This window comes from Podarcis cretensis (assembly GCF_951804945.1).
Source record: "Podarcis cretensis genome assembly, chromosome: 12".
NCBI classification, from domain to species: Eukaryota; Metazoa; Chordata; class Lepidosauria; order Squamata; family Lacertidae; genus Podarcis; species Podarcis cretensis.
The window spans coordinates 25,080,023-25,095,778 of record NC_137181.1 but is presented as its reverse complement, the minus strand read 5'-3'; the positions used below and the strand labels follow the sequence as shown (position 1 = coordinate 25,095,778).

At 41.3% G+C, this 15,756-nt stretch overlaps 2 protein-coding genes across 3 annotated transcripts in view; one reads left to right on the top strand and one right to left on the bottom strand.

Moving 5' to 3' along the window:
* ST8SIA6 (ST8 alpha-N-acetyl-neuraminide alpha-2,8-sialyltransferase 6) overlaps positions 1-15,756 on the bottom strand; it is a 473,234-nt gene that overhangs the window by 159,647 nt on the left and 297,831 nt on the right. The window lies entirely within an intron of this gene.
* The window catches only part of LOC307200009 (macrophage mannose receptor 1-like), a 57,613-nt gene that overhangs the window by 13,265 nt on the left and 28,592 nt on the right, over positions 1-15,756 (top strand). The window contains exons 6-12 of the mRNA XM_079948260.1: positions 237-383; positions 1,880-2,062; positions 10,041-10,198; positions 10,684-10,797; positions 12,367-12,482; positions 14,210-14,358; positions 15,263-15,462. Of these exons, the coding sequence (XP_079804386.1) occupies positions 237-383; positions 1,880-2,062; positions 10,041-10,198; positions 10,684-10,797; positions 12,367-12,482; positions 14,210-14,358; positions 15,263-15,462 (1,067 nt within the window). The remainder of the gene's footprint in view (positions 1-236; positions 384-1,879; positions 2,063-10,040; positions 10,199-10,683; positions 10,798-12,366; positions 12,483-14,209; positions 14,359-15,262; positions 15,463-15,756) is intronic.

The window sequence follows — 15,756 nt, the reverse complement described above, 5'->3', positions numbered from 1 at the left end:
TGTTCATTACAAATATAGCTTGAAGGCCTGAAATCTTGAGGCGAAACACTGAACCGAGCACTTTTGCCGTGAGCAAAATTGCAGCCTGGATCAATTAAATGTGCTGATCTGATTACTGAGCTGACTTTGTGTAGTAAACGCCTCTTACATGCCCGTTGGCTACAATGAAATTTTGTAACGAAGACCTTGAACTCTGTAAAGTGAATATCCTTCTTATTTGTGCCCGTTTCTTAAAGGGAGTCCTTCTCCAGAGCCTGGAAAAACCTGTGGAACATTTAATCCCAGTAAAAATGGCAAATGGGAAACTCTAGAATGCAGTCAGAAACTTGGTTACATTTGTAAAAAAGAGAATTCCAGTCTGAACTCCATCACTATTTCTTCAGGTAGGTTGATGAATAGAAGTTGGCAGTAGGCTGATGAAAAAAGGGAAAGCTTCAGATGTATTTTGGAGCTCTTTCAAAAAGCTCTGTGAAGAGGAGTCTTCAAAACACCCAGTTCTTGAAGAGGATAGTATTGTTTTCTGTTGTTTCAAAAGGGTCTATTGGCCGCGTAACACAGGCGTCTACACAGTTAGCATCCCTAGTATGTGCAAGCATCTCAGCTATAGCTTTGACAGCTCCTGCAGCCATCCATGAAGAACCTTCTTCTGCCCTTTCAGCAGTAGCAGCTGCTTCCACTTTCAATAATCCATCCTCTTCCTTCAGTAGTGCCTCCTTCTCTGTGCTGGCAGCCAAGGGCTTCTGCATGCTCAAAGTCTTCCTTATAAACTGGCCCATGGCTTCAGGTTTATTTATTGCTGTATTATCCAAAGAGAACATGAGAGGAAACAGAATGCAAAGTATTTTATTTTAAAGGAGTCTGCGGTTGACGAGACAATTCTGGGTCCCTTTATGGTAGAGCCCACCTGAAATGCAAGAATGTGTATGTCCTCAGCATCAGAAGTTTGAATTTAAAACATTGTATTTACATTTCAGTGTGAGAAGGAAGCATCCAGATTCTAGACAGCTATGGCAGCAAATTCCATTATCTGTAACAGAGACGCTGACACTGAGAGACAGGAAAACACCACTTTGCTCTTAAAAGCACATTCTGATAAATATCCCTGTGTGCTACGCCAAAGCGTTGTCACAGTTTCCTTCCATTCCCTTTCAGCATTCTACGCAAACATGCCCAGGTGTTTCCTAAATGCATTTCTACGTTATTTAAAAGATTTCCCCGCTCCTTTTAGCGACACAATCATTATATTTATTAATTAAAGTGGGGAGCTTATTTAGCAGAGTTTCCCTGCTGATGCACCTGTTTATCAATACAGTAGTGTGAGAAACAGACTTAATTTATGATGGTTTGCAAACTTGTGAAGGAGGCTTAGATCACCAATATCGTGTGTGTGCTGGATTGGGGACTAAAAGGAAATCTTTGGAGGAAGATAGGGCTTAAGTGATGAGGAAAAGGTGTGTGAATGTAAGGTAAAAGAAGGTAAATGACTCCTGGATGGTTAAGTTCAATCAAAGGCAACTATGGGGTACGGTACTCATCTCACTTTAGGCCAAGGAAGACAGCATTTGTCCACAGACAGCTTTCTGGGTCATATGGCCAGCATGACTAAACTACCTCTTATGCAACAGAACACTGTGAAGGAACACATAGAGACGCCATTTGTCTTCCCGCCACATTGGTACCTATTTATCTACTTGCACTGGCGTGCTTTCAAACTGCTAGGTTGGCAGAAGCTGGGACAGAGCAATGGGAGCTCACCCTGTCACGGGGATTCGAACTGCTGACCTTCTGATGTACATGCCCCTAACATTATGTGGAATCTATACAGCATTGTGTGCATAGGTGCCTACTTGATCATTGTTTGTGGCTGTTGTTTTCCCAGAAACAAATGTGAATATTAAGTGTCGTGAGGGATGGATATCATATGCAGGCCACTGTTACAAGATTCACAGAACACCGGCCTTGTGGAATGATGCCTTAGCATCATGCAGAAAGGAAGGTGGAGATCTGGCGAGTATACACAACGTTGAAGAGTACAGCTTTACAATTTCCCAGCTTGGGTACAGTGAGTATTTGTACACGGTATCTTAACAATTAGCATGTTTTGTGTAGCAACAGTAGTTTACATAACTGGCACCTGCTTTCATCCCATCTAGGATTAATAAATATTACAATGGTATCAAGAATTTTAGTGGCTGTTTCGCAGCATTTTTCAACTCGGTAAAGCTTTCTTCTCTAGTGTGCCTCCTTTTGTCTTTGATTTCATATGTGTCAGCCTAGCAATTTCTCAGGCTTGTGGGAATTAAGATGCATCTGTGGAGAGGTTGTTTTGCTTGAGGTACGACAATAGATATAAAGCACTAAATGGCCTCGGCCCAGTATATCTGAAGGAACATCTCCACCCCCACCGTTCAGCCCGGACAATGAGGTCCAGCACCGAGGGCCTTCTGGCAGTTCCCTGTGAGAAGTGAGGTTACAGGGAACCAGGCAGAGGGCCTTTCGGTGGTGGCACCCGCCCTGTGAAACATGCTCTCTTCAGATGTCAAGGAAATAAACAACTACCTGACTTTTAGAAAACATCTGAAGGGAGCCCTGTTTAGGGAAGTTTTTAATGTTTGATATTTTATTGTGTTTTTAATATTCTGTTGGGAGCTGCCCAGATGGGCAGGGTATAAATTATTATCATTATCATTATCATTATCATTATCATTATCATTATCATTATCATTATCATTATCATTATCATTATCTGTAGTGACCTATTGAAATGTCAATGCAAAGCCAGTGGGAAAAAGATAAGGCATTGGCTCAGAAGGCTCCAAGGACTAATGCAGGGGTAGTCAACCTTTTTATACCTACCACCCACTAATGCATCTTTCATGACGGTAAAATTTCCTTACTTCCCACCAGTGCTTGATGGAAGGAGGATTCAGCTTGTGCCATGGAACCCCCCTACCGCCCACCTAGAATCCTGAAATGCCCACTAGTGGGCAGTAGGGACCAGGTTGACAACCCTTGGACTAGCGGCTTTGACTGGGCTGTGCCAATGCTATGATTTGGTTCAAGGGCAGAAAATGCACAGCAGGCAATACAGCTGGGAGAGAAGGCTTGGCAGTGAAGGGCCATCACGCTGTGGCAGAGTCCATGCTTTGCATGCAAATCATTCCAGGCTTAATCCCGGCATCTCCAAGTATGGAGATGTCCAATGTCTTCTGTCTGAAACCATGCAGAGCTGCTATAATCCTCCAGATGTTGTTGGACTCCAACTCCCATCAGCCCCAGCCAGCATGACTGATGGGAGTTGTAGTCCAGCAACATCTGGAGAACCACAGGTTCCTCACCCCTGATGCAGATAATACAGAGCCAGGTAGACCAGTGGTGTCACTCAATATGAGGAAGCTTTTCTATCTAGCTCAGCTGTAGAGAAAACACTTTGCTTGAAAAAGGTGCCAGATTCAAAGCTTGGTATTGTCATCAACAAAAATAAGGTAGCAGGTGCTGAGGAAGACAACTTCATTTGATCCAGGAGAGCTGCTACAAGTCAGTGAGGATAATACTGGGCTAGATAGGCCAGCAGTCTGACCTGGTATAAGATAGTCTGCTGGAAGGGATTGCTGAATAAGATATCATGCTCAGTGGGTGGTGGAACATCAGAAACCCTGAACAACTTGTTAGCATTCTTCGTGGGTATAATAATACAGTGGTACTTCGGGTTACATGCGCTTCAGGTTACATACACTTCAGGTTACAACTCCACTAACTCAGAAATAGTGCTTCAGGTTAAGAACTTTGCTTCAGGATGAGAACAGAAATTGTGCTCCGGCGGCGTGGCAGCAGCGGGTGGCTCCATTAGCTAAAGTGGTGCTTCAGGTTAAGAACAGTTTCAGGTTAAGTATTACCAACTGGTTCCTTTAGATGGAAGATGAATGACAATTTGTTCAGAGATCAGGAGATTACTAAGAAGGCCCAGAAAGCATTGAAGGATTATTTTGAGATAAATATGAACACTGCGGTGGAAAAAAGAGTTATTTGGGATGCAAGTAAAGCTGTGATGAGGGGGTTCTTGATACAACAGAATGCGGCAAGGAAGAGGATACAAAATGATAGAAAAGATAAGATTTTGGAGAAAATAAAAGAATTGGAGAAGAAGTTAAGATCAAACCCGAAGTCCCTGCCGATCTTGAGAGAAATCAAACTCTATCAAGCACAGTATTCTAAACTGATAAATCAGGAAATAGAGTGGAAGATTAAATTAATGAAACAAAAAACTTTTGAATCGGCAAACAAATGTGGGAAACTGCTAGCTTGGCAGTTGAAGAAGAGACAAAAATTGAATACAGTTACAAATTTGGAAATTGAAGGAAGAAACATTCAGAACCCCACGGAGATTAGAAAGTGTTTCCAGAAATACTTTAAAAAATTATATACTCAAGGGCCGCAGAATGAGGACGAGATAAAACAATTTGTGGAGAAAAATGGACTTAAAAAGCTGTCACAAGAAAATAGATCTCTCCTGAACAGTAAAATAACATGTCAAGAAATTGAACAAGCCATTCAAAACATGAAACCGGGCAAGTCTCCAGGGCCAGACGGGCTAACCTCCAAGTATTATAAGATATTAAAAGACCATTTGATTCAACCACTGATGGAGGTTAGCAATGAAATTATGGAGGGGAGGAGGGCGCCGGAATCGTGGAAGGAAGCTTTTATCACATTGATACCAAAATCGGAAGCTGAAAAGACGCAACTTAAGAACTACCGTCCCATCTCCCTTTTAAATGTGGATTACAAAATTTTTGCAGATGTTTTGGCAAGTAGATTTAAAAAAGTTCTAAATGAAGTAATTCATAAAGACCAGGCAGGCTTTCTCCCAGGTAGACACATGTTTGCTAATACAAGGAACATTATTGACATTTTGGAACTTTTGCAAACTGATATAAATACAAAAGCAGTGTTAATCTTTATAGATGCGGAGAAGGCCTTTGATAATATCTCTTGGAAATTTATGAAGGGAAATTTAAAAGAAATGGGAGTGGGTCGGGGTTTTGAGAATGGGATTGATGCAATATATTCAGAACAAAAGGCTAAATTGATAGTAAACAATGTGGTTACTGAAGAGTTTAAAATTGAAAAAGGAACACGACAAGGCTGCCCGATTTCCCCTTTGTTATTTATATCAGTTCTGGAGGTGCTCTTGAATATGATTAGAGGGGATCGGTTGGTGGAAGGGATTCAGGTCGGAGCGAAACAATATAAACTTAAAGCTTTTGCAGATGACCTAGTTTTGACCCTGCAGGAGCCAGAATCTAGTACAAAAAGAGTATTACAACTGATTCAAGATTTTGGTCGGGTGGCAGGATTTAAACTAAATAAACAGAAAACCAAGGTGTTGGGGAAAAATCTGACAGATGTAGAGTCGGCACAGTTTCAGAGAGAAACGGAACTAACTGTGGTTAAAAAAGTAAAGTACCTAGGGGTAAACATATCAGCAAAAAATCTGAGTCTATTTAAGGATAATTACGAAAAATGTTGGTCTGAAATTAAGAGAGATTTGGATAGTTGGACAAAATTGAAGCTTTCTCTGTTAGGCCGAATTGCTGCTGTTAAGATGAATGTATTGCCAAAGATGTTATTTTTGTTTCAAACATTGCAGATTGTGGACAAGACAGAGTGTTTTCGGAAGTGGCAGAGAGATATATCTAGATTTGTCTGGCAGGGCAAAAAGCCCAGAATTAAGTTCAAGATACTAACTGATGCGAAAGAAAGAGGGGGCTTTGCCCTGCCAGACCTAAAGTTGTATTATGAAGCCGCAGCCTTTTGCTGGCTAAAAGACTGGCTACTTCTTGAGGACACTGACGTATTGGACTTGGAAGGGTTTAACAATGCCTTTGGTTGGCATGCATATCTATGGTACGATAAGGTTAAGATTAATAAGGTCTTTAAGAACCATATTGTCAGGAAAGCAGTTTTTAAAGTCTGGACAAAATACAAAGACTTATTGGAAAACAAAACTCCGAGGTGGCTTTCACCTCTGGAAGCTAAGGCCCGAAAAAGACTCAATATGGAGGCCAATTGGCCAAAATATTGGGAAATACTAGAAAAAGACGGAGACAATTGGAAATTGCAGAGTTTGGAGAAAATGAAGGATAAAGTGCGAGACTGGTTACATTACGCTCAGATTAAAGAAGTTTTTAAAAATGACAAAAAGCTAGGGTTCCAGGTGGAGAAATCGAAGTTGGAAACAGAATTGTTAGAACCAAAAACTAAGGTTTTATCAAGAATGTATAACTTGCTGCTGAAATGGAATACACAAGACGAAATGGTTAAATCGGTTATGATAAAGTGGGCTCAGGATATTGGGCATAATATTATGTTTGAGGACTGGGAAAGGTTGTGGACCACTGGGCTGAACTTCACTGCATGTAATGCTTTGAAGGAAAATGTAATGAAAATGATATATAGATGGTACATGACCCCAGTTAAACTTGCCAAAATATACCATTTGTCTGATAATAAATGTTGGAAATGTAAAGAACACGAAGGAACATTCTTTCACCTCTGGTGGACTTGCCCTAGAGTGAAGGCCTTCTGGGAAATGATTTATAATGAGTTGAAAAAGGTATTTAAGTATACCTTCACTAAGAAACCAGAGGCCTTCCTTCTGGGCATTGTCGGCCAGAAGGTGTTAAAGAAGGACCGAACATTTTTTATGCATGCAACAACGGCAGCAAGGATACTCATTGCCAAGAGTTGGAAAACTCAAGATCTACCCACACTGGAAGAGTGGCAGATGCAGCTGATGGACTATATGCAACTGGCCGAGATGACGGGCAGAATCCGAGACCTGGGAGAAGAGAGGGTTGAAGAAGACTGGAAGAAATTCAAGATATATCTACAAAAGTATTGTAATTTGGTTGAAGGCTAAGAAGGATGCTAGATCATAAATAATTGCCTATCATTGAATTAGATTTGAAATTGACGATAAGTGAGATTGAGGGAAATATAAAACTTGTGGAGAATAGATCAAATTAATTGAACAAAATTTAAGAATATAAACAAGATGATAAATTGCTGGGAAAAATTTATAACGATGTAAGTGGGAGTGGGAGACGTGAGGGAGTCCAAAGAAGTTCTGAAAAAAATGTCATGACCCATGTTATATTGTTTATTATTTTTGCATTTTGTATTTTAAAAAAATCTTAATAAATATTTATAAAAAAAAAAAAAAAGAACAGTTTCAGGTTAAGAACAGACCTCCGGAACGAATTAAGTACTTTACCAGAGGTACCACTGTAGAACAAAACAAAATTTAAAATTTGTGTAGTTTGCACAGATCACAAAATGCATCTTTTCTTGCTGCAGAACTGGGATTATTTCAATACAGACCTTTGGGATTTTTAAAAAGTACGTAGATACTAGTCAATACTGTATGTACAGTGGTACCTTGGTTCTCGAACTTAATTCTTTCCAGGAGTCCATTCGACTTCTGAAACCATTCAGAAACCAAGATGCACTCAAGCGGAAGCCGCGTCAGACTTTTGGCTTCAAAAAAACATTCGCAAACCAGAACACTTACTTCTGGGTTTGTGGCTTCAGGAGCTGATTTGTTCGGCAACTAAGCCGTTTGAGAACCAGTCTAGAAAGTTGTTTCAGTGAGAGGTGATGTTTTGAGGATTCTGCCATAAATTTCTGTGCTAGATGGCTGGATTCTGTGTCTTGCAGTGTAATGCAGATGTGCTGTAGTGGAAAAATGAGGGAGAAGACCTTGTTGTGGGAACAAACAGGGGAAAAAAACATTATGTAAGTATCAGGAATGCAGGACCAGGAGCAATGGAAAATCTCACTTAAAAGCAATATCTCTGTCATGAAGCAGAGGTTATAATGACAGTAGGTGCCAGAAAAACCAAACAGTGTACTACATTCTGCTTGGATGTTGAATTAGTCAGAGGAAGTCCTGTGTACACATCTTGGCAGCACCATCTTGTTCTTAGTGATTCAGGTCAGTGGAAAGGAAACACCTGTTATGTTTGGGCTCGGGTTCAGGATTCAGCCTCAGTGGTGACATCTCTTACAGTTAAGGGCAAGAAACTCCATGAACACACTTTTAGCTATTAACTTGCCGCTGGTTCTTAAAAAAAATAATATGGTGACAATTGAATATTGCTGGATGTAGCCTTTTTTAAAAAAAATATTGGGAAACTATCATTGAAGAGCAATCCATCCAGCCTACGACTGATGTGCTAGTGCCCATGAGTGGAAGATTCCTACCAGCTCCATCGTTTCCCGCTTCATCTCTGCTCCTCTATCTATGGGTATGCATGGATATATGCACAGAGAAGGTGAGAGATCATTGCAGGAAATCAGCGGTCTCTGCATGTCTCTCATCCAGCCCATTCAGTGTCCCTTCATCCCTCTGTGCAAATTCTCATGTCCCAGAGCATTGTCTCCCCTTCCTTATAATTTCCCTTTCCTTGTTGCTACTGCTCAGTGGCGTGCAGTGAAATTTTTCATAGGGGAACAGTTAGGGCCAGAGACACCAGCTTGCAAGGGTGATTGGGGTGTGTGTGCTGATGTCATGCCCGTGAGAATTGTGCCCCCTTCCTTAAGTTGGGCAGAAGCTTCCTGGGCTCTGGCAGTATGCTGGAGCCCTGCTGCCTCCTTCTTAATGCTAGGCAGGCTTTGGGAAGGTGGCGGGAGGGCTCTTGGGCCCATTGGAGCATCACACCTCTCTACCTAAGCTGGGCTTTGGGAGGGAGGTGCCAGGGGAACATTTAGGGGACTAGCCTAGTCCCCCTAGTCCAATGCCTGCACACCACTACTACTGATTTTGAAATCTATATTCTGATTTATTCATTAACCCAAGGCAGATTTCAGAGTTAAAGAACGATGCCACCACACTAAAGTACTATCAGTAATAGGTTTGAGATACAGCAGACACTTTGTCTAGTGTCCCCAAAGTTAGCTCAGTTAGTTACAGTGTGGTGCTGATAAGGCCACGGTTGTGGGTTCTATTCCCCATATGGGTCACCTGCATGTAACCCTTAGGTCCCTTTCAACTCTACAATTTTATGTGCAGCTGTTCTTCAAAATTTGAGAGCTGCCCTGGCTCAGAAGGCGGGTTCTGCTTTCGTTGCTGGCACTTCTGGCCGTACAAAGCAATTCTTGCCCACTTCCATTGGATTCCCATCCAAGCACAAATCCTTGAAGGTCTAAATGAGGTCAGGCATATGTCTCTGAGTACAAGAAGTAGTGCGCTACTTAGTACCAAGTGCTGGAAATGACATTGGATAGTCGAGCTACTACAGGACCATTGTGGCAAATGGGATGCATTGCTGTCATGCCCTGTTTGTGGGCTTCCCAGAGGTATCTGATTTGACCACTGTGGGGAACAGGATACTGAACTGAACTGAACTGATCTGCTTTTGCATGCTTATGTACTTAACATGCCCAGATGTTAAAGTCTGTAAGAGAGGCTCTGCTTCACATCCCATGGGATGTTCATAGGAAGCTTGGTCCAAAGAGAACAAATAATTCAAAGGATAAGAACAGTAATACGGTAATTAACAAATCCAAATTGCATTTTTTCTCAGTTTGCTTGCTTTCCCAATGCCCATCAGCCCCAGCCAGCACATCAAGTTAGTGAAAGCTGGCATAAAGGACATTTCATTTTTTCATCCCCCCACTTTGGTTAATTAAAGAAGAGGCTTAATGTCCGTTTTCACTATTAAAGAAACCTTTTCCTTTTTGGGGAGAGCTGGAGTAGTTTACAGGAAATAGTTCAGAACAGCAAGCTAAAAATAATGGGCAGATTTTAATTCATGTGTGGGTAGAGGAAACTGAGATCCCATTATTGAATTCCAGAGTAACATTTATTGCCAACAGGTTGACCTTGGAGAAAATAGTTCTTAGGCATGCAGTGGCTGACATGGTGCTGCTTCAGTAGCCAAATGCCTGGACCTTAGACATTCTGTACAGAAATTACATTTCCCCTTGCTCATCTGCATCCAACGGAGTGCCATTTTTGCCTATGCTCATCCTGTTAGGCTCATCTGATGAATTGTGGATTGGGCTGAATGACCGCAAGGTTCAAATGTACTTTGAATGGACGGATGGGACTCCTGTAACATACACGAACTGGCTGCGTGGAGAGCCAACACATGCTACCAACAGACAAGAAGACTGTGTGGTTATGAAAGGAAAGGTAAAGTAAAGCAGATGGCTCATTTGATGTGCTTCTAGTATACCAAGTATAGTAAAGGTAAAGGTAAAGGTACCCCTGCCCGTACGGGCCAGTTTTGACAGACTCTGGGGTTGTGCGCCCATCTCACTTAAGAGGCCAGGGGCCAGCGCTGTCCGGAGACACTTCCGGGTCACGTGGCCAGCGTGACATCGCTGCTCTGGCGAGCCAGAGCCGCACACGGAAACGCCGTTTACCTTCCCGCTGGTAAGCGGTCCCTATTTATCGACTTGCACCCGGAGGTGCTTTCGAACTGCTAGGTTGGCAGGCGCTGGGACCGAGCAGCGGGAGCACACCCCGCCGCAGGGATTCGAACCGCCGACCTTTCGATCGGCAAGCCCTAGGCGCTGAGGCTTTAACCCACAGCGCCACCTGCGTCCCATACCAAGTATATTCCTGTCTAAATATGTCACAAATCTTATCCAAGCAACTCCTTTTGTCCAATGCAGGAAGGGTTCTGGGCAGATCAACCTTGTGATGTGGAACATGGATACATTTGCAAAAGGAAACCACTAAAAGAAACTCCGGGAGATGCAGATGTAGTCGAAGAAGGCTGCCAGAAAGTAAGTAGATCAATACAGAATTCCCAGTGGCTCTTTGGCCCACTTCCCCCAAGTGGTTGTTGTGCTCACATTCAATGAGCAGCACCTACAATGCAACAAGGGATAAAACCTTGTTCCTGTGTCCAATGCAGGTTGCTTACCTAACACTTGGGTGGTCATCTGCTGTTGCCACCAGTCAGTGCTCATAATAACTAGTTATTCTGGAAACCTTGTAGCTACTGTATATTGTGGTTTTTCATTTGAAAAAATCCCCCAGGCTCCCCCTTCTCTTCAGGTTCTCTTCCAACCACCTCCGAAATGCTCTGCAGAACCATAGCAAGTGAACAGCCTATCTTTAAAAAAGCGTATCACAACAAACATGCAACAAACATGCACAACATCCTCCTGTCTGAGGCTTGCTCAGGTCCATATTCCTGACCTCTAGCCTTACGGATATTTGTCAAGGGTAAAAATGGTTTTATTCATCCAGGCTTTTAATGTTTGGTCTACGGTGGTGGTTGTTTGGCTGAAGTTTTTGGAATCTGAGACCTTTAACTGTCTTGATGTTATCTGCCTGCTACCCCCCCCCTTTTTTAGTTATGTGTCTTTAGTTATGTGTCTTTATGTGCCATTTTATCTTACTTGCTTTGTAACTGTAAGCCTTCTTTTTTAAAAAACAACAACCCAAAACCCATATCTATCGATGTGGTGGAATTAAAGCAATCATCTCACTGTACGTTTTGTATTTTGGCCATGGAAGCATTAAATTAGGAAAATGCAGATTGAATTAGTGGTATTTTGTAAACTTGTTTTATGTGCCAGGCATTTGTCAGGATCCTAACCTTTCTCCCTCCTTTTTTGGTCTTTTCACTCTTGTACAGAGTTTTTTCTCTCAGCTATTTTATTGGAAGGGAAATAGTAAAACACAGGAATAAACAGTTGTTATTCACTTGGCATAATTAAATAAAATCAAGTTCTCAACCCGGTTGCTATTTGGTCTGATTCAGGGGTAGAACATGGGCTTTCCCGGAGAAAGTGGTGGGGCAAAAAACCAAAACCCTCTCAGGCACAGACCAGGAAATCCCAGATGTGTGCCTAGAAATGCTGCACAGAAGGCAGTCTGGATGAACCCTTAATCTGGGAAAATAAAGTCTTGATTAGCTGGAACTGACCATCTTCCAACATCAACAGTAGACAATTGTCAGATCCACCAAAAAATCATTTCAACAGCATTCATGCTTAGAAAGTGAAAAAAAAAACCCCAAACATAATTGCACAAGGGAGCAGAGCAAATACAATAATAAGTTAAATTGGTTTAATATCCCTATAAAACAATAGACTCTTAATGAAACGGATATCCCTACAGGAAAGGGCCTTTTTACTGATTAAACATTCCTAATATCCTATTTCATTTAAGGAAGTATTTTAGCTGTATTACTTTCTGCACTCACCCAGTTTTTGTTCCTTTCATTCTGTTTTTGTCTCTTGTTCAACCTTCATCAGTCTTCAACAGAGTTTTTAAAAGGTTATAATATGCACACCTGACCTCACAGGCTGTCTGTAAAGTACATTATTCTTCCTTCCAAACAGGGCTGGAAAAGACACGGTTTATACTGCTACATGATTGGAAATGTATATTCAACATTCGCAGAAGCAAATCAAACATGTATAAAGGACAATGCTCATTTAGCTTCTGTTGCAGACAGGTTATTATTATTATTATTATTATTATTATTATTATTATTAATTATAAAAATAATTGTCTGAAGTGAAAATATGACATTTTTGTTAAGCTAAGGCCTGGTGCCATCATGCAGAAATCTCAGGATTCTTTCTTCCCTAAAACGTCTTCTATTTAAGGCAGGATGAAAAACCTCTTTCAGGTGGACGACCACATAATTCTGTTGGAAAGCTGCCAGTGGCTACATGCCGATAGTGGGTGGGACTAGACATAAAAATGGGAGGAGCCAGATTCATACACCATACCTCAATATTATGCAACAAAGCTATTTCTCATGGAAACAGAGGCATTGATTTATTAGTAATTTCACTCAAGTTGCACATTCCGTCTTTTACATCATTTTTTTTTATAGGTTATAAAATGCAAAAGCACTGCATTGCCCCTTTTCTGTCCTGAATATACAAAAGTCAAAAATAATTCAGTAATCCCAGCAAAAATATGTACATAGCATAAATGCAAGATCAACTGCAAGTCTTAGGGCTTTTGAAAAGAAAAAAGAAAAAAGAAAACTTCAAAACACAATTGCATTGTAAAAATCGTATGCATACACGCAACTGCAAAATTCATGGATGACTTTTTGGCGTATTTGCAGGGAACACCCGTCTCTGCTGAAATATTTTCTCCGTGCTCTGGTCTTCTTGAAGCAAGACCTTCTTGCAGAGGAAGGAGCTGCAATTGTACCCTTTGCACAACACCACAGCTCTTTTCCCTCTCAGCTCCTCTCCTCTGAAAAACTGATGGATGGGAGGGGACCAGGAGGGCTGTATGGGCAGGATGGGGTCCAGAGAGCTGTATCTAGCCCACATGCCAGAGGTTGCTCACCCTGCTATATCACAGATAAAAACTGGTAGTTGTGGTGTCTATTAACTACAGTTTAGAGCAGTAGCAGCATAAACATTGGCTATTGTTAAGGCCAGGAAGAGAAAGATAGGTGGGAACATGCCAGGGAAGGGTTAGGAAGGTGGGAGCATGGAATTTAGGAGTGTTTAACTGCATCCACTCAAAGTGATATTGTTACGTTGTTTTACTTAGGAAGTTGATGATATACAACTTGCCCATTTGATTTCAAACTTAGAGAATCCATACCTTGGATTGGGGAAACCCAGCCAGATGCGCGGGGTACAAATAATAAATGATGATGATGATTTAAAATTGCTCCTCCATTCTTGTAATTTCTGCCAATTCCCTCTTCCATAGGACCTCTGCCCCCACAACACATTCAGTTCTGTTCCCTAACCCCCAGGAGAATATTTTTAAGGGGTATGGAGTGGGGGGCTTCAAAGGGAAAGGATATGTGGGAAAGGCCCATTCCATAAATCTGAAATCTTCAATTCACAAATGGAAATTTAGGATCCAAGCCCTGTAGGCTAAATGGTTAGCATACGGAGGCTTAAGGCAGAGCATGCCCCCAGGATCCAGACTTATTTCTGAACATTAATTCTGCAATGTCTGAACATGTCCTCCTCTGGTCCCTTGAACCTTCTTGGGTGCTGTAATATTTCCTTCCTGAAAAAGACATTATTTTATTCCCATAGGGATGAATGTGCCATCTCAGTGGAGCCAACACTTTTATTTGTACAGTAGATGGATATACAAGCCCATGCTACTTCATGGCTACATTTGCAGGGGTTTCGTCACAAAACATTTCATAGAAATGAAATGATACTTTTGCCTTTTATTCCTTTTCTGCAGATACGAACAAGCGTATTTTACTAGTCTGATTGGGCTCAGGCCAGAACAATATTTCTGGATTGGTCTTTCTGACATACAAGAAAGAGGAACATTCATGTGGACCAGTGGGGAAACTGTTGAATATACCCACTGGAATGTTGAAATGCCTGGTATGTAGACCAATTCTATAGAGATACTGTGAAATCCTGGATTTTCCGCAGAAAGGCAAAATTCTGACTACTCTCCTTATTACACAGAATGTTCTGTCTGTTTTGTAGACAGAACTGCTCACAGACATAAGAACAAATAAATATATGATGAAATATTTCTTCTTTGGCACTTACCTTGCCCCATTTAAATTTTCCATTATGCTTGCTCAAGGTATAAGTAAGTTGCTTTGTTAAGTTTTTGCAGACCTGGTTAGATCTGAAAATGTATTACTTTTGAAACCCCCTTGCTTAAACCTCAGCTTTGTTGCAGTATAGAAAAAAAGGAATTTATTTTTTTCATAAATTTATTCCCTGTTCTTCATAGAGATTTTTTTCTCTATGAAGTAGCTTACAACTATATTTAAAATTACAGCATTACAAATTCTGAATTTTAAATAGTTGTAGCCTACCCTGGGATCGGCTCATGAATTGTAGCTAATGATAATAGTAATAATGAATAACAGCAATTGTAATAATTGTAATTGTATTTAATCTGTCGAAATAAAACAATGAAACCACATTAAAATTGAAATCCAAGAGGCTCAAGCAAGACCCTCAATATACATCGAACACTTCTCAAAGATTGCAAGAAATGAGGCCTGCCAAATCTCTTAAAAGGCAGGGTCCCACAACTGGAGCCACCAAACCAGGATCTCCACAGCTGGGCACCTCTGAGCAACCCCTCCAGCACAGATCTCAAGAAAAAAGCTGTGTTGATTGTACAAACTTTTTTTTCAATCCTTGAGATTTTATGCTAAAACAAATCTAGGGGTTAAGTTGCTAATTGGCAGTGGATGTGTTTTTCCCCTTTCCTTTTTTGTGTCAATTACATGGCCCTGTGTGTCTCTCTTCATGTCCCACGAAGGGAGAAAAGCAGGCTGTGTTGCCATGAGGACTGGAATTACAGGTGGCTTATGGGATCTTCTGAAATGTGAGACAAAGGCAAAATTCCTCTGCAAGCGCTTTGCTGATGGAGTGACTCCTCCACCGATACCAACGACAACTGCTGCCCCCAGATGCGCTGACGGCTGGAGTCCAAGTGACAGTAGGAACTTGTGCTTCAAAGTATGACATTCAATTGCAAGGTTTTTTTTAATGAATCTTACCAAATATGTACTGCCATTTGTTTACATCTATTTGTCTTTGTAGTTAGCACAGGAAACGTTTGTTAAAAACATGTTGTGTTCCCTCATCCTTATGTTCTTCCCACTTTTCCAAGCAGTGGGAGAGTCCAGAGATACAGCACTTAGGAAAGAGGTCACTGAAGGCTTATTGTCATTTTGTAACAATTGTGTTCATTTACGGATATACATAGCACCTGTAGTTTCCCTAACGAAAGGTTGTGCCTGGCAACTTTGC